This window comes from Carettochelys insculpta, chromosome 1 (assembly GCF_033958435.1).
Source record: "Carettochelys insculpta isolate YL-2023 chromosome 1, ASM3395843v1, whole genome shotgun sequence".
Classification (NCBI taxonomy): Eukaryota; Metazoa; Chordata; order Testudines; family Carettochelyidae; genus Carettochelys; species Carettochelys insculpta.
In genome coordinates, this window is record NC_134137.1 from 116497941 (window position 1) to 116525370 (window position 27430).

At 41.5% G+C, this 27430-nt stretch overlaps 1 protein-coding gene across 1 annotated transcript in view; it reads left to right on the forward strand.

The window, feature by feature from the left end:
- The window catches only part of MYO16 (myosin XVI), a 622320-nt gene that overhangs the window by 507325 nt on the left and 87565 nt on the right, over positions 1-27430 (forward strand). The window contains exons 28-29 of the mRNA XM_074983196.1: positions 13073-13175; positions 26740-26836. Coding sequence (XP_074839297.1) covers positions 13073-13175; positions 26740-26836 — 200 coding nt within the window. The remainder of the gene's footprint in view (positions 1-13072; positions 13176-26739; positions 26837-27430) is intronic.

Here is a 27430-nt window from a genome sequence, read left to right on the forward strand (position 1 = left end):
ATGCAACAGTGTAATTCACTGATGGAAAAGAATAAATTCACAGGTTAGAATAGATACACAATGGCTACGACTACACTAGCCAAAAACTTCGAAATGGACAGGCAAATGGCCATTTCAAAGTTTACTAATGAAGCACTGAAATACATATTCAGCGCCTCATTAGCATGCGGGCAGCTGCGGCACTTCGAAATTGAGGTGGCTCGCCGCCATGCAGCTCGTCCAGACAGGGCTCCTTTTCGAAAGGACCCTGGCTACTTTGAAGTCCCCTTATTCCTATCTGCTCATGAGGCACTGAATATGTATTTCAGCGTTTCATTAGTAAACTTCGGAATGGCCATTTGCATGGCCATTTCAAATTTTTGGCTAGTGTAGACACGGCCAATATGTGTTTCCAGGTTTCTTGCCATCTTGTGAATATAATTGTGGAGCAGAGTACAGTGTGATGAGTTGCATCACATACCACTACACAGGAGTTCCATGCTATACAGTGTAAAGTCTTTTGGATTATATGAATCCTAAATTTGTTCTACAATCTGTATATTTTGTGTAGCAATGCGACATTCTGCTGCTTCTTCACTGATGTTCCTCCTGTGTGGGATGAGCATGCACACAAGCAGTGATTAGCTACAGACAGGGTCCACCTTTATGTGGTTTAATCTCTATGGCTGGGTCTACACGTGCCCCTTCCTTGCAAAAGGGGCATGTTAATGAGCAGGTTTGAAATATGCTAATGAAGCGCTGCAATGAATATGCAGCGCCTCATTACCATAATGGCAGCTGCAGTGATTCGAAAGTGCGGCTTTTCAAATTGCGCACCGCCCTTGGAAACGGGAACTTCCGAAAGGACCCCCCCCGCAGTTTTCGAAAGCCCTTCTTCCTATCTGTGATCGGAAGAAGGGCTTTTGAAAACTGGAGGGGGGGTCCTTTCGGAAGGTCCCATCTCAATGGGTGGCGCGCGATTCAAAACGCCGCTCTTTCGAATCGCCACGGCCACCATTATGCTAATGGGGCACTGCATATTCATTGCAGTGCCTCATTAGCATATTTCGAACCTGCTCATTAACATGCCCCTTTCAAAAGGACAGGGCATGTGCAGACCCAGTATATGTTAACGGAGCTAGGTGAATTCTTATGTCAGAGGGAGGGTTTCAGGATGGATTGATTTAGATAAAGGTGATTGTAATCATGTTTAAATCTGCAAGTGGAAAGGCTGGATTATAAATGTGTATTTTAATCAACTTTTCTATTTATACTTCAGTTATTTTCATTTTAAAAAAGTGTATACTTACAGGAGATATAACCACTAAAGCATGGTTGATTTAAAACTAACTGGACCCTTTACCCTAGATATTTTTTTAACCAAGGAGGTCACACAATATCGTTCATTTAAGCAATTAATATTTTCATGGAATTATTTAATTGCACATTTTATCAAGTTAGCAATAGTACATGCTATTGTTTATTTACTAGGTAATTAAATTGTTGTTCATGACTGTGTCAAGAGGCATTCAGGTGGTAACTGAAATTTAAACACATAAAAGAGCATAGCAAAATTGTTTTTATTAAAGAATCTCCCCCACAAATGTTCTGGCTACATAAACTCTTCTTACCAAAATGTATCTCACATTTACAACTAAATGACTCTTATCAGATGGAAGGATTAACTTTAGTCAGGGAACTAATTGATTATTTCAGGTCAGTCTCACAACATTTTTAAATATGCCTAAGTGAAAGTGCCTGGAGCTTAAATTTCCTACTTACCAAAGGCTCTTGAAAATGAGACAATCTTCTAAGTTACCTGACTATCCATCAAACTTTTAAAATTAAAAGATCTCATCCCTTCCCTCATTTTTATTCTGAGACTAGAAGAGAAAAGCAAGTCTCCTGCTTTTTTCAATTGCCAAATGATCCCTCAAAATTGAATGAATTAGTTCAAATGAAGAAAATATTCTTGCTATGTCTGCAGGAGAGCCTACTTCTGTCAAAATTAGTTTAGCACAGCAGCAATATATGCTTCCAGGTATTTAGCTATTGACTTCCACCAGTTAAGTACTGTGGCTTCACCCCAGCCTTGAAATTTGTTATGGTAGACATGACTAATGGGAGATTATTAGATGTCCATGTTATAGCAGCATCTTTTTCTTCAGCACTTAGGCACCCATCCTAGTATTTGGGTTGAAAATATTGGCAATAAAATGAGGTAGAATAAGTACTTGATCCACCCACTTATTTGCTGCCTTCATTTTAACTTTGTTCTCAGGTATTTTTTTCTTTGTTTTCTCTTGAAGCGCTTTCCAGATTTCAGTAGGATCAACATTTCAGCGCCAATCTTAATGCAGTTGGTCCAAAGCTCTGGAAATAGGTTTCAGTACATTCAGCATATCTTCTGTGTTCCTCATTAGCACAATGTTGACTACTTGGGCTGTGATAGCACCATCTATTTTGTCACAAATTGGTGCCACACTAGGCCAGTTCTTAATAAATATCTCAGAACAGTCAACCATAGAATTCCATCCTACATCTTGGGGGATATCGGGCTCTGTGGGTCTTGCACATGAATTCATGAGGATTTGGGAGTCACCATACAGCAATTCTGCACCCAGCAGCTCAGAAACATCAGAGGGGGCGTGCAAGAGCCACCCCATACTCTGAATGGGAGAACTTCAGTGCTCCTGATTGGGCCACAGCCCCTATTTAAATCACATGAGGAAACAGTAAGATGTCAGTCCAATGGTGCTCCACACCATGGAGCGCTAGTCTGGTGTTTACCCATTCCTGTCTTCTTCCATGAGCTGGAGAGAAAGTTTCCATGGTGTCTCAAGTCATAAATACTCACAATTTGAGAAATGAGCCAATCAGAGCTCAGGTAGAGAGAAGCTATAAAACAGGAGTATGAGGCCATCCATGGACTCAGTGGAAGATCCTGATGAGATACGTGCGAGGATGTCTCGAGCACTTCGCGGCTGGGTTTCAATACCTGTGATGACTTTGCCAATCTCGTGTACCCAGTAGCACAGCCGCTGGCTCTCCCAAAGGTTCAAGCCCATAATACAGGACATTTTAATAAAGCTATATTTGTAATGCTTAATATCAACAGTAAGATGTTTTTCCCCTGATTCTTTCTTTATGTAAAAGAGCAGCCTTAATTTAGGTCTTAATGCTTTTTGTACTAAATTCAAATTTCATTGTAAACAGGTTTAATTTAAAAATATAAATGTAATTTAAATAACAATACCAAAAAAACTGATTTTTTAGAATCAGTTTTAAAAAAAATCATTCATTTTTATTCACCCATCTGATTGTATGCATATTTTATGCTAGGACATTTCTGATTTAATGTGTCATTTTAACCAACCTAGTTAATAAATATAATTTATATTTCATTATCAAGATGAAGTGAGAAAGTCAGCTTTAAGTAAAAGGACATGAAAGTATTGTAATGCAAATTTTTAGCAGATGTTGTGAATCCATTGTTATTTGCATAGCTGAACTGACTAATCCCAAGAGCTGACATATAATTTAGAATTTAATTTATTATTCTGCTGCCACATTGTCTGAGATGAGGAAACCCTTGCTTAATTACATGAAGTTCATGAATAGATGCTCTAGGACTAAGACATACTTCTTAGCTCTTTCTTCTCTCCAGAGATTGAAATTTAAATGTTTCGTGATGGTTGCTGATGGTGAAGCTCAATATAAAATTATAAAAATTAGAGCTGGAAATGCTGTGACGTGATCAAATATGCCTCTCTCCATATGGTAGTTAATAAAAATTAAAGTTTTGACTGCTCAAGTTGATAAATCTGACATTTCAGCTGCTATAAAATAAGTTTCTCTGTGATGTTGAGAAATCAGATGAAAAGCCATCAATAGCATGGTAAAACACACAACATTGTAAAATCTTCTCAATTTGCCTGATTGTCTTTCAGCGTTACTCCTTTTCCAGGTATCTGTCTCCAACTGAATATCTATGGCTTGGTTTACACTAGGCAGTTAAGCCAATTGTAGGTACACAATTCTAACTACAGCAATTGTGTAGCTAGAATCGACTCATCTGCAATCAACTTATCTGGCCGTCTTCACAGAGGGAGGTCGACATGAGAAACTCTTCCATCGATGTCCCTTACACATTGAGATATTGAGGAGGTTGATTGCTGGATAGCTCGATTTCACATGTATCTACCAGATGCACAAAACTGAACTCTGGAAGATCAACAGCTTCAGTTTTTTACCAACCCAAGTCTAATTTTATGTTGTGCCTTTATGTCTAACCTCTCTACAGTCTTTGTTTTTAATCCTGCACTCTTTGGTGCCAGTCCAAACGAATAACTAAGATCCTAAAATCCTAGCAGCAGTACTAAAGGTATCTCCCTTCAAAGATTTCCTACTGTGTCATTTGTTATTGCTCTTTTTTATTTCCAGTCTACTCAGTAGATTGCAAATCATGTATGTATATGTACCTCTGAAACAAATATTTCTTTAAGTTTTCGTGAAACTGTTTCAGAGCAAAATATGTTTAATCACATGTATTCATTTTATCTTTTTTTATATTTCTATCAAAAACAAACAAAACATCACAAAGCAATCAGGTTTGTCTTGCATATTTTGTTCTTTTTGAATTTATGATGCTTTTTTTCCTCATGCCTCTATTACTCCCAAGATCTTTATTTAAATAATATTTTAATAATTCTTCCATCATTATAAAACAAAAAGCAGTCATGCAGCACTTTAAAGACTAAGAAAACAATTTATTAGGTGATGAAATTTCTTCGGGCAGACCCACTTCTTCAGATCTGGAATCCTGGAGTCGGCAGTGAAGAGCTACCCTCACTTATGGGATATATGATTGATGCAATTTGAATCCCCCCGGACCCCTCTAAGTGCCTGCTGTGGGGAGATCATGCTGCTCTCCAATATTAAATGTTACTGAAGTACCAGTCTGCTGTTTAAAACCCATCCCTGAATGTGTCTTCCCTCATTTGGGTTTCCCGATAAGTGCTAGTTGTGGGAGAGAATTTGTTCTAGAGAGGGATCGCTGTAATTCACCAATTCTGCACTAACAGAATTCTGCTTTTCTTGTTTTCTGCTGGTAATTCATTCTCTTTTAATTCAATTAAATGTAAACCCAGGAAACAAATTCATGTTGAGTAAAGAAGCAGTGCCATGTTAAATTGGCAAACAAAATATAATAAAAGAGAATGGGGAATGAAACTGCAGCTTGAAGATTTAGAGTGTTAGATTCGCATCCATGTCTCCCCCTCCCCACTCCAAACAGCTGTTTGGTTATTTAAAATCACATCACTTTACTTAGCTACCAGGTAGGAGCTGCATGCCATGCTGGAGTTTTCTTATTTTAATAACAATAAGAAATGATGTACAGCAGGAGTGGGCAATAATTTTGCAGAGGGGCCACTCCATAAATTTTGGTACTGGTCGTGGATCAGCTCTGGGCCCCCTGGAAGGGGCAGGACCCAGGCAGAAGGGGCGGATACTACAGAGAGAGACAAAGAGAGTGTGTGGATGTGAAAGAGACACACTGTGTGACAGACTTTGTGACACAGCTTCAGTGTGTGTTGGAATGTATATGTGACAGTGACAGTGAGTGTGGCACAGATTGCATACGTGTGACAGTGACTCCGAATGTGTGTGCTGGCTGCTGCTGGGGAAGCCATCCTCTGACTCTTTAAAGCAAATCTGTCCTATTCTGTTGTCTCCTCCTCCCTTGCTCTGCAGTCCTGAGTCATTTGCCATCTATGCTTCAGACTGGAGCAGCTCTGCTGTGTGTCTCCCTCTCCCTGATCCATGCCCTGCAGAGATGGGGAAAGGGACGGGGAACACGCTGACTTCAGCGCTCCCATCTTCCCTCCTTCCTTCCCCCTCTGCACAGCTAGCAGGAGATTCCTAGGAGCAACTCAGCTGCAGATGGAACAAGGTGCAGGGCGGGGAAGCTGAACACATGCTGCTGGTTGAAAGTATGCACACTCTGCTAATCTGCTGGGTGGGCCGGAGATAAATGCTTAGCTGCCTGCATCTGGGCCCCGGGCCTAATTTTACCTACCTCAATCTAGAGAGAGTGATGCTTTGAGGCAAGACTTTATGGCTGAAATCATGTGGGACTGTATTAATACCATATGTTTCTGTAACAGAGAAAACTAACAATTGCTTCATTTCCATTCCACCTTTCCCAGCTATAAAAAGAGAAGCAAGTGGCAGAGAAAGTGACACAAAGAATCATCCTTTTGTGAAGAGTTAAATGTTCACGGACATAGCTCAAACAAGTCTATCAGTGTGTTTAACCTCTTGAGTTGAGATTCCTTGTTTTTTGCTCCCTATTTAATCCATTTTGTGTGTTCTTTCTGTTCCACTGTAAGGGATTCTGCTCTCTTGCTTGTGTTGGCCAGACTCGGCAAGCGGTGCCCTTGAAATCAATTCTGTGATGTTTGTTCAAGTGAAGGCTTACTGTGAGTGCAGAGCAACAAGGACAGACACAAGTCTGTGTGTGAGGTCTATGTAAATAGCATACTGTGTTGCTTTTTGAAAATATTACTTTGGTTTCTGTGCTGTAATACACACCTGGGAATAATATTCCAGCCAAAGAATATAATTTTAGATCTTGTCGGTTGTGCACTTAGGTGAGAGAGAAAGTGATATGATGTGTGTATCTGTGAACAGCTTCGTGGAATGAGCTTTCCATATTTCCAGCTTCCTGAAACTGCTGTAGCTTATCTCAAGCATCCAAAACAAAAACAACAACAACAACAAAAAATTACCACCTGTAAGAGAGATCTGTGTTTACAAATACTAGGAGAAGTGGTATGAAGACAACAGGGACTGATGGGGGTTGCTGTAACCCCAGACTGCTGTATATGGTGGCTGCTCTGTGTTCCAGCCTGGATAGCTGGCTTTGTAAGGAACAAAACCCTATTACTCATTCCTTCTGCTTGGGAATCATAAAGCTGTGTACTTGGGAGAGGAAACTAAACTCCACTGACAAAACAAACGTATATTTAGGGAAACTGTGGCTGGCTCTACACTCACGACGGAAGATCAAATGCTTACGTTCGATCTTCTGGGGTGCTGTTTCGCACGTGCATATTCCAGGGTGAATGGCAACCCCAGAATATCTTTTGAGTGGCATGATATTAAGGAAGATCAACAGGAGAAGTGCTCCCGTCGACCTTCTGCTGTGAAGACAGGCACGGAAGTTAACAGCTGCAAAGTCGATTTTTGGCATGCAATTGGCGTACCAAAAATTGCACAGCAGCCATCAGCCTTCCAGGTAAGTGTAGATGCAGCCTAAGGCTACGTCTACACGTGAAGCCAACATCAAAATAGTCTATTTCGATGAATAACGTCTACACGTCCTCCAGGGCTGGCAACGTCGATGTTCAACTTCGACGTTGCGCGGCACCACATCGAAATAGGCGCTGCGAGGGTATGTCTACACGCCAAAGTAGCACACATCGAAATAAGGGTGCCAGGCACAGCTGCAGACAGGGTCACAGGGCGGACTCAACAGCAAGCCGCTCCCTTAAATGGCCCCTCCCAGACACAGTTGCACTAAACAACACAAGATACACAGAGCTGACAACTGGTTGCAGACCCTGTGCCTGCAGCATGGATCCCCAGCTGCCACAGCAGCAGCCAGAAGCCCTGGGCTAAAGGCTGCTGCCCACGGTGACCATAGAGCCCCACAGTGGCTGGAGAGAGAGCATCTCTCAACCCCCCAGCTGATGGCCGCCATGGAGGACCCGGCAATTTCGACGTTGCGGAACGCGGATCGTCTACACGGTCCCTACTTTGACATTGAATGTCGAAGTAGGGCGCTATTCCGATCCCCTCATGAGGTTAGCGACTTCGACGTCTCGCCGCCTAACGTCGAAGTTAACTTTGAAATAGCGCCCGACGCGTGTAGCCGCGACGGGCGCTATTTCGAAGTTAGTGCCGCTACTTCGAAGTAGCGTGCACGTGTAGACACAGCTTAAGTGTCCTTCTTTCCAGGTTCATTGATGGGGACAAGTTGGGGTAGGGGAGAGGGAGTTGGGCATTAAGAGAGTGATCCAGTTACCCACTGTAGCCTGTTTCCTCAGGAGCAGTGTCAGGAAGAGAGAAAACTCTGAAGAAAACTCTCCCCCCTAATTATCCTCGCACAATTGGGAGGTTTTGGTGCAGAGGTGTCCTTAAATGTGCCTGGCAGATAGCTTCCCTTTGGAGATAAAACGATACTCTCTTTAGGCCACACAGCCCCTTTAAATGTTTTCCCCCTTGGCTAGCTAACTGAATCTCCATCCTCTGAAGTTAGGATGTCAGGAGAGCACTGAGCGTGCTCATGGGGTGCCTCAACATCATTCTCCCAAGCCAGATGGGTGTAAGTTATGGTAATCAGATGGGACAGCTTTGCATGATATGGGGGGAGACATTCCTGTGTGCAGGGAATAACCCCTGTGACTGCAGAGGTTTCCCAGGTTACATCTTCATAGAGAAAAGGTCTAGATAGGTCTTGATGTTTCCCAGTAAATTGCATGATGTCTGTGGGTAAGCCTGTGTCATCAATTCAATATTTGTGCAGTGTTATTAGCTATTCTATAAGGAGCATGATAAAGAAATAAGGAAAATAAAAAGACTCTCTTTTAGAGGATACCAATCTAACCACAATATATATTAAATAATATTGTAATCTGTAGCTCACAGTAGGAGACCCAAAGGGAACAAAGCAGTATCTTTTATAGAATCAACTTCTATTTGTTAGAGAGACAGGCTTTCTTGGCAACAATAGTTGGTTCCAATAAAAGATTGGCTCACCCACCTTGGCTGTGTCTACACGTGCCCCAAACTTCGAAATGGCCATGCAAATGGCCATTTCGAAGTTTATTAATGAAGCGCTGAAATGCATATTCAGCGCTTCATTAGCATGCGGGCGGCAGCCGCGCTTCGAAATTGACGCTCCTTGCCGCCGCGCGGCGCGTCCAGACGGGGCTCCTTTTCGAAAGGACGCCGCCTACTTCGAAGTCCCCTTATTCCAATGAGCTCATGGGAATAAGGGGACTTCGAAGTAGGCGGGGCCCTTTCGAAAAGGAGCCCCATCTGGATGCGCCGCGCGGCGGCAAGGCTCGTCAATTTCGAAGCGCCGCTGCCGCCCGCATGCTAATGAAGCGCTGAATATGCATTTCAGCGCTTCATTAGTAAACTTCGAAATGGCCATTTGCATGGCCATTTCGAAGTTTGGGGCACGTGTAGACATAGCCATAGTCTCCTTCTAATGTCCTGGACCAACACGGCAGCAACTACATTACACTTCACAATAGGATAATGGTCTGTGTTGTCCCTTTTACATTTTGACAGAGAAGGTGGTCTTTTTTACATGTACTTAACAAAGTGCTCTAGCATATGTAAAACAAATCCAATTTAATTTGCTTATCCCTAAATGAAAGCTTCATTGAGAATCATGTGAGCAGAAGCACAGAAAATTCAAAATAACTGGTATTCATTTAATAATGAAGAGATAATGACGTATTTATACAGTCTTGATTACTGAGCCCCTCACACTCTTCAAAGTATTTTTCCTCACATCCTGTGAGGTAGAGCCATGCTATTATCCCCATTTCACAGATGGGGAGCCAAGGTAGAGAGAGACTAAGGGTAAGTCTACACTCTGAAATAAAGTCAAATTTATAAAAGTGAACTTTGTAACATTGGATTTTATAAAGTTGAAGTTGAGTGCCTGCACCGACCCACAAAGTTGACTTAGCATGTCCGCACTAAATTGCCAAAGTTTGACTGTTGCAGCAGTGCATTGTAGGAACCTATCCCACACTTCCCTCAGCCCTGTGGCATTCTGGGCTTTCTTGCTGGTGCATCATAGGAAAAAAATGCCCTGCAAGTGGTTGTGGGTGTGTGATGTCATCTTCCCAGAATGCATTGCCATCATTCCCTCCCTTTGTATACAAACAGCCATTTTTCTGAAGCTTCTTTTCCTGGTGAGAGAAATTGTTTGAGTCATCCACATTACACTCCCCCACTCCCCACAAGTTGTTTGTAAGTGGTCAGTGCTGGGACGGTACTTCATTCTGTTCCTTTTTGAAGAACAGTGACTTTAAAAAATAACCTGACTGTACCATGTCAACAACTCCCTCAACTACTTTTCCCCCAGTGAAAACATTCCAAGCGGGTGGGCTTCAGTAGCAGAAGCCCATGATGCCCAAGTGGAACAAATTGATTACGTGACTAGGAAAAGAGCTGTGGGAGCACCCTGCTGACTGTACCGCGTCAACAGGTAGCTCATCTAAAAGCACCCTTAGCAAAGAGCTCTTGGAGCACCAGCTGACTGAACCAGGGCAAGCATCTAGTTCACTGTACCACGTCAACAGGTCACACAACTAATCTCCTCTCTGTGAAAATACACCAAACCGGTGGGCTTCAGAAGGGGAAGCACTCAGACGAGCTGTGGGAGCACCTAGTTGACTGTACCATATACCCAGGATGCCCAAGTGTAAACCAGGCTCCATGCAACTTGGGAAAGACTTTGTATTATTCTCAAGCAAAGCAAGAAAGAAGGAAAAGTAGGGAATCCCCGGGTAAATAAAACCAAACAGGCTTCAGACAGGGAGCACGCAGCTGACTATGCCATGTCAACAGGTCAGTCAACTACTTTTCCCCTCGGTGAAAACACACCGAACAGGTCACTGCTGGGACTGTGGTCCGTTCTGCCCCCTTTTTTTGTAAAAAACAGAGACTTTTAAAAATGCCCTCAGGTAGCACACAGCTAACTGTGCTATGTCAACAGGTCACTCAACTACTTTTCCCTTGGTGAAAACACACCAAACAGGTCACAGATGGAACTGCGACTCCCCCTGAGCTACATGCTTTGGGAAGGGAGAGTACTGGAGTGTGTTGCCTCGGAGAGGCCAGCCCCCAAGTAACCTGTTAATATTTTTCAATCACTTGGGTGCCTAGGTGGGGGGGAGGCAACTCTGAAAATATTTGTCCCCCAGGCGGCCAGCCCCCTAAAAACTCAGCTGGTGGGGCTAGCTGAGTAGAACAACCTGTTGACATGGTTCCATCTGTGTGCCTAGGTGGGGAAGCCAGTCCCAAAAATATCTGCTGCCAGGGGGCAGCCCCCCGCCCAACACATGTTGTCTGTCAGGTGTCAGCCCCCCAAAATATTTGCTGCCAGAGGTCAGTCCCCAGGCACTTGGTGAGCCCCAGAAAATGTGAAATGCAGAACCCTTCACCCCACACAGGACAGGACATGCTGCTGTCTGGAAACATGGTCCACACTGCACAGCCAGTATGTGGTGGGGAGGGTCTGGGGGTTAGCCTGCCAGACTCATGGTGCCATTGTAAATGCGGGGAATGCTTCATACAGATATGAAATACAGGAATTAAGTTTTTCGGCCTTTTCTGCTAAGTCCTGTGCAGGGAGGAAGCCTTCACCCCATGCAGGGTAGGACATGCTTTTATCTGCAGCCACAATCCCCACAGCTCAGCTGCCATGTTGCGTGGTGGGATGAGGGTTGGCCTGCCAGCTGCATGGTGACTGGAGGGTAGGACTGACCCAATACAAATGTGAATGCAGAAAAGAAGTTTCTCCACCTCTCCAGCTACATCCTGGGCAGGGAAGAAGCCTTCACCCCGCACAGGGCAGGACTTGCTGCCCCGCTATCTGATGTGCCACTGTCTGGTCCCCACATCCCAGCTGCCACGTGGTGTTCTGGGGCAGGGGTTAGCCCACCAGCTGAAATGAGATCCTGGCTCTCCTGAAGCGTCTGTGCCGGGGCTCTCTTTCATGGCTAGTTGTGATCACCATGCTGATCAGAGAGAAAATGAATTCAAATTACCAGACTTCCTGTTTCCTACTTCCTGCACACCTGGAGAACAGTGGAGGTGAAAGTGGTCAGAATAAACAATTTCTGGGAATTTTGGGATACTTAAGGAGCCAATAAAATCAATTTAAAGTAACACTGGTGTGTGTTGCCTCTGAGGGGCTAGCTCCCAAAAATACCATTTGAAAATGCCGACAGATGGAAAATCTGTCCCTTCCTTTGGTAGCTGGTTCCAATAATTAATCAGGCTCACTATTAATAATCTGTGTCTTATGTCTAATTTGAATTTGGTTGGTCTCAGCAAATGGTGGAGGGGTGACAGAGTTGCTGGGTTCCGTGCAAGGTGGGGAGTGATGGGCATGGGTGGAAGGGGAAGAGCTGGGGCTTGTTTTCTCCCCACCCCTCCAGTGCTGCCTGGTGCTCTGGCACCAATTTAAAGGGCTGGGGCTTCAGCCACTGCCGCAGCAGTAGTGTTAGTAGCCAGGAGCCCCAGGCTTTTTTGAATCACCGAGCCCCAGGTCAGTTGCCCCTTTGTCCACCTCTGTCAGTGGGCCTGGGTTCCAGCTTCTAGTCATTGGTTCTTATTGTACCTTGCTGTGCTCAATGGACATTTTTAATACAAAAGTATTTTTTCCTGGTGAAGGTACCTATACCTTTTTTTGATGAGCTAAACAGATGGAGCTCCTTGAGTCTTTCAGGCATATTTTTTTCAAGCCCTCAGGTGGCTGAAAAAATGCACCAATTGCAGACTGGTAGAAAACCCAGCCACGCCATGTGAATTATGGATAAATATTCATCTTTTAATATGAGATTTGTTAGAGAAATACATTCCCCTCTCGGAACCTGATCTAAAGCACACTGGTGATGTCCATCAGAATTCTTCCACTGACTTCAGTGGGGTTTAGGTTCTAAAAGAACAAGCAAGAAACAAATACTACTTTCAGTGTCACCTGGTACACATCCTTTTGGAGAGTTGCTAAGGGGGCACACTTAGCAATTTAAAACTAGTATAGGCATACATTTCTGCAGCTCTAAGAAACGGATTTACAAAGGCTGTGGAGAGATGTCCTATTCCAGCATTTGAGCTCAGGAATACTGGCTGCAGTGCCAGTGCTTAGAACACTAATGTGTGTGGAAACTGAGATAGCAACTGACGATTTCAATACCCCTCATGTACAATATTCTGTAACTCTAGGTTACGTGTGTGATTTTACCTGCTTGTGCAATTATCCCTTTGCTGATTTTTGCAGGTATAAGAACTTGTCAGATACAGCACTGGGAGAGAAAAAGAAGTTATCTGCTGAGGAGAAATGTCGTCTTGTTCTTCAGAAGTATAAATTACAAGGCTGGCAGGTTTGTGTCCTATAAACGAAAATATATATATATATATATATATCAGTTTATGTCTTTAAACAGGCAAGAGCAGTAAGTTCATTTGTGGGAATCACCATACCCTTCGCAAAAATATATCCCACTGACGTTATGGTGTGGGTAAGACATTGCACATATTCTTTGGAATAAAATAATTTGATTTCCTGAATTTAGTAGAACATCACTAGCTGTGACCATAAATATGTGCGGAAAAATCAGCACATGCTCTTGTTGGGAATGAGGGAGGTCAATTAAGTGTACGTACTTCTTAAATTAGTCTGCATTGTATAAAGCATTTCCAATTACATAAAAAGGTCCTTGTTCTCCTATCCATTGTGTGTGCATGACTGCCATCAAAGCACAGCTTGTGGTTTAGATTCATAGGTTATAAGACAAGAAGGTCATATTATCTTACAGTATGATCTTCTGTATAAGAAAGACCAAAAGATGGAAACATGGCAAAAGACAAAGACATCTCAGCAGTTCCACTTTTCCCACACAGATTCTTAACTCAGCTTCATCCTGAATAAGTACCCTTCTGGGTTATGCCCTGCACCCTTACCATAGGGATTAAAGCACACTCTAATATAAAACCTGTTGTATCTTAGCTGAGTGGGCCATTGACCTTCACAACTTCATTTGGCACTTCAGCCGTCAAGGTGGGAAAATGCTGAGAAACTGTAATTCTATATTGTAGTCCAGTCAGAAAGTGCACTGCGTGGTGCCAGTGGAGTTGAACTCTACAGAAGACAAAAATAGCACTAGAACAAGAGAATTTAAAAAGCAATTGGCCAGCAGTTAATGCCTGCAATTCAAGAACAATGAGCTTGCATTTGTGAACAAACCTGAAACCTCGAAATGTAGGAATGTAAAAAGGGGATTATAAAGTGGGTTCTCTGCTGTAAAAGGGGTGGAAACTTGTGATTGCTTAAAATATTTCGGATGTCCTAGCTGTAAGGTAAAGTAATACACTGGAAAGTGGATTGTGAAAAAATACAACAGTATATAGTGCAATGTCCTTCAAACCAGAAAATCACAAAGCACTTGAGAGATTCAGACAGTAAGTTTCATGGGTAACAAAAAAGATAAGGTGAATTTAAGGAGAAGTAATGAATGATTCAGTGGCTTAGAAGCAAATGGAAGGATGTGCTGAAGCAAATAAATGACCTTCCTTCTATGCACATACCTCAAAAGGTGAGAGCTACGGGGAGTGGACGAAGAGGTGTCTATGGCAGAAGGGAGACATAGCAAGAGTATGCAGTTAGAATGTGGGTTTGCTGTAGGGCAGGGTTCAGCAGTCCCTGACACAGGTGCCAAGGGTAGCACGAGAGCTGATTTTTATCAGCACGCAAGACAGGAGCTTAGCCCTACCCCACTTCCCCCATGCAGTTGGGAGCTTGCTCAAAGCCATGCTGCCTGTGGATTAACCAAGACCAGCTAATGCTACTGGCCACCACCTAAATGGTAAAGCTCTGCAGCTTCATTTATTAATGAAGGTGTTGGAAGTAGGACCGTTAGGGACTTTAGAAAGTATCACCAACACTTGGACCGTACACGGAGGTCAAAAGGTCAAATTTCAGCAGTCTGCCTCAGAAAGGTTGCTGACCTCTGCTGTAGGGGAAGTACAAGTTTTACTAGAACAGTAAGTGACATAAAGACAAGATTCCATATCTCCACATTGTTGAATAATGTGTGTCACATAATCCTGCTTTTCATTTTTAGACATGTTTGACTAATCATGACAGTTGAACTTTAAATAACAGTCTAAAAGAGGATGTGTATGTAATCAGTAGCTGTTGTCACGCATGTCCTCCTCTGTGCTGCAACAGCAGAGGAGTTTTTAAAAGGTAAGGGGAAGGGAGCAGAAAGGAAAGAAAAGGAAGGATTAGCAATACTTGATGAAGTCAGTGAACAAGGCCTTGTGAAAAAGTCATCTTGTACTACATTACTAAAAAAATCACAGAAAGGGTAGGAGGTGTATTTATAACCAGTTTAGTCCTGTTGCCAGCAGTGATTACTTTGAATGAATCAGCATTGGAATAGAAAATGTAGTTGATGTATGTGTTCATGAATAAATGAAGGCAAAGTCCTCCCTGGCACTCCTGCCTGTTATTCCCTGAAGAGCAATAGCAGATTGACTGATAAATATATGATCCAAATGAACTATGAAGAAGTAGAAGAAAGTGATGGAAATCTGAATTAACCCCTCTTTATGAGACACCAGAAGAGGAAGGATTACCTATAAATTTGGTGGGTGAGGAAGAATAAGCACACTCTGGACTATAGTTTTCAGAGCAACAGGGTGATAAATTGTTTAACCTTATTACTACAATGCACTGTACCACCCAATTTGTGTATGTAGATCACATTAATATACACATTAATATACTATTGGATACTAAGTAAAAAAAAATTGTGTTCCTGAACAAGCTTCCAAAAATGACTAAAGGAAATTTTTTTTTTATTTGGCAATCTCACTGTGGATTTTAATTTAACTCATGGGTTTGTAGAGGTTTCTAATATGTAGAAACCAGCAACAACAGGAATCCAAGAGCCTACTCTCTGGACAATTTATGCCACAAAATTTTGGAACCTGGTCAGAAAAAAACAGATATGCCATTGCAAGCTATTAGAAATATAAAAGAGTTCAGGCTGCATCACTGAGGCAGATAAGTGAGATCCAGGGTTAGAATCCATTCATGCTTTACTTTCTGTTTATATAACTCAAGATTAAACATCAACCAGCTGTGAACTGGGACTTGATGTAGCAGCTTCCGTATTGAAAGCAAAGCATTTGTTAGGAATGTGTTGATAGTTTTATGAAAGGTTCCTTGTCATTTTGGTAAATTGATCTGGAGATGATTATGCTTGGACAAAAAGGAGCTGTTTTATTAATGCTGGCATACAATCCAAAGCACTTCTACTGCTCCACTTAGCTTAACTGCTGAAATATGAGTTGTAAAAGGGCAGTCTTATTAACAAAATACATTTTCACATATTTTTTCTGTGCTATTGCCTTGATAGGGCCTACTTTTCCATTTCAATGTGTACTTGAACAGTGTGCACCTATGCCACAAATGGTAGCTGCCTGCTAAAAGGAAAAATTGTAAGCACACTGCTTTTTGCTGTAAAGTACAACAAAAACAGCACATTTCTAAACCAGTATACACTATTCCTGTTCCTTTGAGCTTTCAAATGATTAGCCCCGTCCAGCTCCCAGTTAAGTCCAACAACAATATGTAATCCCCATCACTGAAGGCTTTTAAGAACAAATTTGACAAATACCTGTCAAGGATGGTCTAAATTTACTCAGAGCTGGGGACTGAACTAAATGACCTCACAAGCTTCCCTCCAGCCCTACATTTGTACGATTCAGTGGAAGTTTCACCATTGACTTCAGTGGGAGCAGAATCAAACTCAGTAAACTCAGGAACAAATCAATAAAAGTACCATGGGGACTTCAAACTATCCAGTCTAGTGAAGGACAAACAACTGGCCTTCAGCATATTGTGTAGTCACCTTCTACAAGTAGAGATATCACACTCCCACATTCTTTTACTGTTTTTATATTTTTCTTTCTTTCTTTTCTTTCCTTTTTTTCCAAATACACATAATCCTATTCTGTCCCAGAAAAGACCTTATCAGTGGTAGGAGCCATCACATAATCTGTTACATAACAATAGCCATACTGCGTCAGATCAACGGTCCATCTAGCTCAGTGTCCTGTCTTCTGACACTGGTGAGTACCTGGTGCTTTGGAGGGAATGAACAAAATAGGGCAATTGAGGCACTTTCTCCATGCCATTCAGTGTTTTATGGACCTCTTGTCACATCTCCTCTTAGTTATCATGTCAGACAAATAGTCCCAGTCTTTTTAATGTCTTCTCGTATGAAAATTATTCCAAACCCCCCAATAATTTTTTGTGGTACCTCTCTACCTTTTCCGGTTCTAAGTTTTTGAGAATTGCAGACAGTGTTCAATGTATATGCCATGGATTTATATGGATCATTATGATATTTTCTGTCTGATTATCTATACCTTCCCTACTTATTCCTATCATTCTATTAGCCTTTTTGGCTATTGCTGCATGAATAGCAGATGTCTTCAGAGAACTACCCATATTGTCTCAAGATCTCTTTCTCGAATGTTAGCACCTAATTGAGGCTATGTCTACACTACATCGGAAGATCATCCCACTCAGGGTGGATCTTCTGGGGTTCAATTTTGTGTGTCTGGTAGAGACATGCAAAATCAACCTCTTGGGGTCACTGTCAACTCCTGTACTCCTCACGAGATGCAAGAGGTAAGGGAGGTTGATGGAAGAAACTTGCCTTTAGACTTTCTTCAGTGAAGACAACCAGGTAAATGGAGTGCAGATACGTCGATTCTAGCTGCGCAGTTGCTGTAGCTAGAATTGCATATCTGCAGTCAACTTGCTTTCCCTAGTGTAGACATAGCCTGAGACCTAAATGTACGTAAAGTTGGAATCGTGATTTCCAGTTTGCATTTATCAGCCTTGATCTTCATCTGCCATTTTGTTACTCAGTTAAGTGATATCCCTTTGTAAATCTTTTCAATCAGCATTGGACTTAACTATCTTGAATAATTTTGTATCATCTGGAAACTTTCCTTTCTCTCTTTTTATTCCCTTTTCCAGATCTTTAGGAATGTGTTGAACAGCACTAGTCTCAGTATCAATCCTTGGGGAAACCTACTATCTATTTTTATCCACTGTAGGTCTGCTTTGCAGAAGTCGGAATTACTAAAATTGCTCGTTGATGGAATGTACCAAACCCCCAGGTTCCAACATCACAGTAGTTTCCAAGGTAAATGCAGGAAGGCTATATCTACACTACAGAGAACTTGCAAAAGAAGCCCTCAGGAAGATCTTGGAAGAGTGCGTCCACACACAAAAATGTGGATCAAAAGAGTGATCTGCTCTTTCGAAAGAGAGTGTCCACACAGCCCCAGCTCTTTTGAAAGAAAGGTCCAGGGATCGAAAAATCAGGTGCCATGAGGACTGCTCTTTCAAAAAAAGGGCCTGTGGAAATGAACGGAAGAGTCATTTCAAAAGGAGTGCCACATACTTTAGATTTACTTTTGAAAGAACACTTCTTGTGAGTAGATGCTCAATGGGATCTTTCAAAAGGGCCCCCTTCTTTCGAAAAACTTTTCAAAAGAACTTGGTAGTGTAGATGCAATCTAGGTGTTTTGGCAGCTAGGCCTTTAAGGCACTAGCTTTAGTGTGTCCCAATAACCCTTCAGACATATGGCTATGTTAAAGGGTACTTTACTAAGGCTGGCAGATGAGGGAAAAGCTGCAAATACCCTAGGTCAGAGGTTTAAACTCTGAGAATTTAAAGTATAAATAGTGATTCTTGTTTAGGTCCCTGGGAAGTACAATCAAGAGTTGGGTCTCTTCTGGCTTAGTGTGCATGCCCTCTCCAGTTCAGTCTTCATTCTAGTAAATAGGATCTTGCAGTTTTCCAAGCCAATCTCAGTTAACATCTCTCACTGGGGTCACTCTACCCTGCCCATATTCTACTGCTCCCCAAAAGTCCAAGACTTCCACCCAGCTATACCATCTGGCAGTCAAAACCTGTCCCATATGCAGTTCCTTAGGGTCCCTGTCTGCCTCCAGTTTCTCTTCATCTTCTAGTCTGCCAGGAGGCTGACACTTCTAACCAACCTGTGCCATTTCCTGGCTCAGGATCTTTCTTCTTACCCAGGCAGAGGAAACAAAAGTGTGTCAAGACTCTCTAAAGCCCCAAGCCTTGAAACACTTATACAGGCTTATTGTTATTCATGTGCGTATGAGACAACTCATGTGCCATAAGCTCTGTGCATACATAAGCATTTGCAGAATTGATGTCTTGTTCAGTTCATGCCAGACTCAGAGGTCATTAGTATTCCAGGGACAATGGATGAAGGCCTTAAAAATATGTAAGAAAAATCTCATAAAAAAGAAAGTTAGTGCTTTTACAAATAATAGTTCAGTTCTTATATCTGTGCCCTGTAACTATGTATGTCATTATAATGATTTTACAGACATTAATACCTCAAAAAGACACATTTTATAATAGCTTTAAGGTTTTTTTACATTTCATTAGTGTACTGTGAAAATGTGTACTGTGTACAATATCTTTAGGTTATAACTCTATTTTCTGGGTACCTATTTTGAAAGTACTGCCAGAAACACACCACACTCCCACAAATTGCCTTTTTAAACCAAAGAACAGCTTTGCAGATTCCCTTGTCACCTATTAAGTATGAACTAACACTGCCTTTACGCCACCTACACTCCATCTCAACCACCATTCTATAATTTTGAATGTCTGTACATCTGCATCCCACACCTTTTCTTTTTTTGAAAAAAAAAGCAGTAATTGAAGCTTTAGTAGTCATCAATGACAATTTTACTTAATCTTTTAAAGTGTGTCATTATGAAAAGTAACATTAAAACCCTAATGATTTTCTAATTAAAATAACTATAATTCTAATTCACAGATGGTTTACGTTTACAGAAGTCTGAATGACATTAAGATTTCAATCCCAGATAAGAGGACTTTATAATCTTGAAATTACTGAGAAGTGAGTGTTTTGGTAGGAGAACATTTTGACTTTCCCTCCCCCTCCTGCCCATTAACAAACAAGAAACATTGGAGAGCAGACCAAAGTAAAGATGGGCTGTATTCACAGAACTGTTTTTATATGAGACACATAGCTAAACGTATGAAATTCAAACATTTTCAGTATTCCTCCTTTCACAGAGCATCAACACTGTATGTTATAGCCATACCTACACTGCCCACCTCTTCTGGAAGGGGCATAGTAATGAACAGAGTGGAAGATACTAAGGAGACAAGGATTAAAATATCTTGTGCTTCATTAGCATATCCCTGCGAGGTCTCACTTCTAGAAGATTCCCTTCCTGAAGCAAAGCTGCAGTGTAAATTGGGCTCTTTTGGAAGGACCCCCGTGTCCTTCCAAAAGAACCCCATCTCCATGGCAGCTTTGCTTTCAGAAGGTGATCTTCGGGGTTTGAGATTTTGTGATATTTTAATCTGTGCCTCATTAACATATTTCACTCTGTTCGTTACCAAGCCCTTCCTGGAAAGGGGAGGGGGCAAGTGTAGACACAGCCTAGGTGTGGAGGGGAATATGGGTGTTCTAGGTCAAATTCAGAAGATTCAAAAGTAGATCTATACAAAGCTCTAGTAATACTAAAGTAATGTCAGTGTCCTGCTAATTTCTCTAATAATAGGTGATGCTTTGTAGAGCTGATACATGTTGCAAAAAAAGGTAAATCATATTTATGCAAATTTAAAAATGAATTTGCTTTGGTCGTGATTGTGGGGTTTTTTTGGATTCACTTACAAAGCTCCGTAAGCTCCTTTAAGCTTCCCACCTAATTATAAACTCATCCAGTTGGGGAGATTTTACAATTCTGTGTTTCTTATTAATTTCAGCTAAGCAATATGTTTCATATATAAATATTTTTTAATTTTCAAAGTGATTTTTTCATGTTCAGTCCAAAAGCTGAAAGAAAAATTTCAAAAACAAAAATGTGCTGGACAATTGCAAATAAGGTACAAATTTGAGGAAGCTTCAGTCAGCTCATTCAGTCAGAGTGGCATACAGAATAAAAGAAAATCCACTAGGGCCGTGTCTACACTGGCACAAATCTTTGAAATCGCCATGCTAATTGAATATTCAGCACCTCATTAGCATTAGGAGGCTTCCGAACACAGCGTTTCCAAAGTGCTGCTTTTGAACGCCCGTGGTTCGGCCCAGCTACACGAGGGTCCTTTTCGAAAGGACCCCGCACATTTCAAAAATTCCTCTCAGATGATAATTGAAGCCACGATAACACTTGAGGATAGGTGGGAAATACTACAAAGGAAAAAAGAGGGGACCTGAGGACTTAGCCCTGTGGAAAGGCAGCAGAGATGGGGCAAGGAGTGATGAAGAAAACAAAAGAGATACTGAAAGAGGAAGTCAGAGAATTAAGAAAATCAGACAGGCGTATAATGATAAAAACTATGGGGAGGAAGGAGATATCAACTGTGTGAAGTCATATCATGAAACAAGAAGGAATTGTCCCATAGACTTACAGCATAAATAAGTCACCATAGACCTTGTTGAAATCATTTTCTCTGAAGAAAGTAGTGATTGGATTTCTGTGACATGAGAAAAAGGCATAGTCTTGCATCTAAAAGCAAGTATACTTGTATAGTAAAAGTCAGAAAGAAGTGATTCTGTAGATTCTATCACTAAATAAGAGTAATTTTGTTCCTCTCTGTGAAAGGAGTAATACCTCAGAACAAAATCCCATCTATTCTGCAACAGACTGTCCACATGGGAGAACTATTCTAAAATAGCTATAGTAGAATAATTATTCCACGTTAGATATCTGGAATAGATAGATAGATGTTAGATTAGGTAGATATCCAGATTAGATAGATATTAGATATGTAGACAAGGCCTAAGATTCTTTGTAGGTTTCTATTAAATAATTTGAGTGAAATGTACTTCCCATTTCTGAAAAAAGGATTAACTTACTATGGGTATGTTTATACTTACTGGGAGATCAGCACACTGGTGGTTAGTCTTCCAGGATTCGATTTAGCACATTTAGTGGGAACGTACTAAATAGAACAGGCATGCTGCTGTTGTCAACCTCGATACTCCTGGCAGCTGTTAGGAGTAAGGGAAGTCAATGGGAGAGTTTCTGCCGTCGACCTCCCAGTGTGTGGAAGGCATCAAAAATCAATTTTACAGAAGTTGATCACAGCTATGCAATTCTCATAGCTAGATTTGTGTATATAAAATTGATTTTACCTCCTAGTATAAACCTGACCTATGATGATTGTGCATGAAAAAGAAACAGGTAGAAATTTTAGAAAACAGTTTCTGCTTTTGTAACTTCTATCCATCAGTGGGGAAATTAGATAGAAGACTAACATTTATATCTTCAAATCTGAATTTAGACAGAATTTCCATCTACAAAATTTGGGAACTAAATTACTGAAGGCAATTTTGAACATTGAGTTTGAAATGCCAATCTCCATGAAGTCACAGGAATGGAAGAATGTCCCAAACCATTTCTGAATTTGGTTTTCAATTTTTAGACATGATTTATATTTCATAGTTTAGCATAGTTTTTATTATCAGTGATATATATCTGCAAGTAGTGGTTAAAATAGAAAACAGTTAGTTGAAGAAAGCTTACACATTCCTTGCTAACACTTGTCTCACAGATTTATAATACAATGAGCAGATTTCAAAGGCTATGTCCACACTAGCCCCAAACTTTGAAATGGCCATGTAAATGGCCATTTCGAAGTTTACTAATTAAATGCTGAAATACATATTCAGCACCTCATTAGCATGTGCGCGGCCGCGGCACTTCGAAATTGACGCTGCTCGCCGCCACGCGGCTCGTCCCGATGGGGCTCCTTTTCGAAAGGACCCCAGCTACTTCGAAGTCCCCTTATTCCTATGAGCAGATGGGAATAAGGGGACTTCGAAGTAGCTGGGGTCCTTTCGAAAAGGAGCCCCATCGGGACAAGCCGCCATTTCGAAGTTTGGGCGATATCGAAGTTTGGGGCTAGTGTAGACACGGCCAAAGTGTCACACCAGTTTACTTCCAAAATTGATCAGCAGTTTCAAAAAAGAAAGACAGTACAATAAGTGAAATAATAAACACTGAGCAACCATCTTCTGTAATTTTCTGGGAATGTAACAAACTTAATAAAACAATACAAATGATGTACTGCAGAATGAAGAGTGACACAACACTTTTGGGCCTCCTCTTCCCACAATGCACACATATGCCAAAGTAAGCAGCATAGTGGACATTAATGAAGCTACCACAACTGTAAATTTGGTTTTGTGAATGTCATATTCTTCCACATATTTAGGAATTTTTACAAGATCGTACTGTATTGTACTGCTAGTATCTCTTGTACAGTATCTTATTCCCATCATTAGCTAATACTACATGTTTCAGAGGAAATTATAAAACTCCCATCATGCATCTAGTTGTTCACCTATCAATACATGGAGGTGGAAGAGGAAAGGAAATGTATTCTTGATCCAGCTAGTGAACGTAGCTGTAATGTTTGGTAGGCACACAGGAGGCAAGCTGAATAGTGAAAATAGCACTTTTATTGACAGCAAAAACATCTATCTAAATAAAAGAAATAACAAAGGTTTTTTTTTTCCTCCCAAGAAATATTATTTATCCTCTGATTAGCAAAAAAAATCATGCCTTTTGAAAGCATGAGTCATAATTATTTGCCTACCTGGTGGATTTTGTTATCTGTTGGAAGATCTGAAATTTGAGAGTTCCAATTTTAAATTTGAACAATCTAAGTGTAACAGCAAGCAGGTCATATATGTCTCACTTCTCAATTAAGTATGTGGCCAGAACAATGTGTGGTAAAATAGCATATGGACTGGAGGGAAGCAATCCTCACTACCACCAGACTTTACAGTTGAAATAAAGTTTCCCTACTGCTGCTGCTTTTGTCCAGCCATAAAATAAAGTCCTACAGATGTAACCATCTCTCTTTTGACCAATCCCTAAACCTCCTCAAGGGGTGCAGACTCCATTGTATGGTGTCTCAGAATCCTGTCACTCATTCCTCACTTAACTGAGCTGTAATATTTCATCTGCATTCAAGCCCTCTAAGCCTACAGAAGAAAAGGGTAAAACTTTATTCTCCATAGACCCTGGTTCTGAACAAAGCCACACACATTGGCGTGTCATGAGGAATCTTTACCTTCATCTCCAAAAGTCCAGGCTGCTAAGAGATAACATAATAGATAAGCTCTATAGCTGTGTCTACACTAGCCCAGATCTTTGAAATGGCCATGCAAATGGCTATTTCGAAAATCACTAGTGAGGTGCTGAAATGCATATTCAGTGCTTCATTAGCATGCCACCGGCTGCGGCTCTTCGAAATTGCCGCTTTTTGCTGCCACGCGGCTCATCTAGCTGGGGGTCCTTTTCGAAAGGACCTTGGGAACTTTGAAATCCCCTTATTCCTATCTGCTGATGGTGGCATGCTAATGAGGCGCTGAATATGCATTTCAGCGCCTCATTAGTAATCTTCAAAATGGCCATTTTGAAGATTTGGGCTAGTGTAGACGTAGTCTGTAAGATCTTTTGTGGAGTTTTTATCTTTGGGGGAATGGCTAAAACCAAGAACATTGAAGTCAAACAGTTTTCAGTTTACAAGTTGTTATCCAGCCCTTTGGCTATATGTATAATAGCAACTTTGATAAACAATGTTTCCTGTTAGCTGCATGCTTAGGCAGTCACCCAGGAGAGACTTGGGTGCTGCCCAGCTGATTAGCAAAGTGCCCACATCTGGGAACATGTGCTTATGTTCGTGGTGCATACCACACATAACAACATTTATTCTGACCATAGGTGGAAAAAAATAGAGGGAACACTGTTTACCTATGTAACTCACCATTAATGCCACTTTACCACTAGTAGTAATAATGTAATCTTAACGTAGATATAAGGTTACCGACCCTTCAGGGTTGGCCTGGAGCCCCCAGGGATTAAATATTAATCTCTAATTAAATATTATGTCATGTGATGAAACCTCCAGGATACAACCACCTGAAATTGACAACTCTATGTGGCTAGGCTGTGGCATTTTTACTGTGAGGTGACCAACTCTGCAGCCAGTGTAAATGCACTAATGGTGAATTCTGACTGCAAAGTTTGTTAACACAGACAGGGCCTAGAGGTGAGACAGTCAAAAACTGTTAAGTTAGTCTGAAATCCAGTTCAGAAGAATGTTGGTATATTTTGGGCACAAATGGTTCCTGTTTGGAAAGCACTTTGGGACCCTACAGTATGAAAAGTGCAATGTAAGTGTAAGGTTTTATTAATGTTTATCATTATAAGCATTGTTTAAAGAGGGTTATAGTACATGGGAGATTTGAAACTCTAGCTTGGTTTCATCATTGCAACTGCACATTTGTTTACTTTGGTTTTAGCCATGCCCAGCACCGTATCATTGCTTAAATTAGTAAATCAGAGTTTTCCTTATGGTTGTATTAATTGACTGTAGATGTTGCTGAAATCAAACACTAGGATAACATTATGTTAATTCTGTAACTTTGGCTGCCTATGTGGAATATGCTGAAAAATGCACACAGGGAGGCTGACAGGGTTGCTGGGTCCCTGAGCAAAGCAGGGGGAGGCCTAGCTCTGAGCCTCCAGAAGAGGACGTGGCCTTGTAGAGAAGGGCTGGGGCTGGAGCTAGCTTCTTCCAAGCAGCCTCAGCACTCCCTGGAGCTCACAGCTCAGGGGCTCTGGCTGCAATTTAAAGGGTCCAAGCCTCCAGCTGCCGTTGCTGCTGCTACTGTGACAGCAACAGCCAGGAGGACTGGTCCCTTTTGATTCACTGGGCCCAGGGGAAGCTGTCTTCTTTCTGCTCCCAGCAGCAGGTCTGAACACACAACGTAAGTTGCAGTATCTTCCATGTTTTGTTGGCTTATGATGGATTTTAGCTTTATTTTGTCCATTTGTGTAAAGGTTATTTTTTCATATTTGCTGTGTCACCCTAAGGCATCCCCCGCCCCAGAAGATGTTTTCATTGGGGCTGCACTGGTGCATCAGAGCAGAATTAGGCCTGTAGCTAAAGGCATGTAAAAGTTGAAATAATTTGACCAATTGTTAGCAGGCTTGTACAAATCAATCAATAGTCCTATTAACCATACAGTTTGAATAGTAGCATAACAGTACATAACATAGCAGTAAAAGGAACTATGTCCTTCATTGTTAAGCGTAACTCATTGGGTGCCTGTGTCTTCTTTAAAAGTCTAAGTAGCTTTTTCCACAAAAGTCCAGAAAAGAAAATAGCCTCTGAGGAGAACTCTTACTTAATCATTACTCCCATTTTCTCCGGATTTTTTCATCGTCTGTCATGGGCAGTGTATGAAGACCCAGCTGGAAAAGACAGGTCCCGGCCCCTCCCCTTCTGTTACCACCACACCCTGTTCAGCCAAGCCCAACCCCCACCTCAGGTTATTGCCTCCATCCTCTGACGCCTTAGTTACCTGTCCTAGGGGGTGGTGTGAGTCCACATTTCCAAGCCAGCCACAGTACCTGCTGGCTGTAAGGCTTGACAGTTCGGTCCTGGCCTCTGCCCTGGCCCCGGCCCTAGCCCTCCCTGGGCAGTCAAACAGGCATTTTCCCCACCCCAGCCTTCCCCGGCCCCAGTCCGAGCCCCTCCTGAACCGTGGGGCTGCAGCACTGCAACCCAAGCTCCCTGCGTGGCTGGGGAACGTAGGCAGTGCCTTACCCTGCCTACATTACCCACTGCCCACGTTGTCTCTCCATTTTAAGAAAATTTCAAAAGCAAGGGGTTTCCAAGTACAGGAATTACGATATATTTAACGTTTCTGATCTCATCTCAACCATTTGCTAGATGCTTTATAAAGGATCATTATTTATCCATCATCATCTTGGCCTTTATTTTCTTGATGGTGAAGGTTTCTCTCCTGTTTGTATTTTAGATAGGAGTCCAAAAAGTTTTTCTAAAGTACTGGCAAGCCAACCATCTCAATGATTTGTGCCTTCAGCTGCAGAGGAAAATTATAATCTGTCAAAAAGGTAACAATTACAAAGCAAATATTTCTGAACTATATTTTTGTATACTGAGTATAAGCATATTTTATTGCATGGGAGTTTTCACTTTCTTGTTTTATTATTGCATTTGACATATTTCCATAGAATACCACTCTCAACTATCTGACTATACAGATTTTTAGAAGTCCAGAATCACAGTTTGATAATGCATCTTTTGTCTCTCAAACCCAGTTTGAGTTCTAGTTGTTGGCTGCAGTTGAAATTAAATCCTTCTTAATCATTCCTTTCCTACCATTGCTTCTTGTGTTTTTTAACAGGCAATATTTCTAGGAGTTGATAAAACAAACTAGCAGAAATGTAGCACTTTAAAGACTAACAAAATGATTTATTCCGTGATGAGCTTTTGAAACTGATCTGAAGAAGTGGGTCTGTCCCACAAAAGCTCATCACGGAATAGATCATTTTGTTAGTCTTTAAAGTGCTACATTTCTGCTGCTTTGTTTTGTTGGAGTACAGACTAACACAGCTAACTCTCTGTTAGTAGGATTTGGTAGTTTTCAATGTCACTCTCAACTTCCCACTATATAACAAATAAATAATAGAAAAGGCAAATTTTAA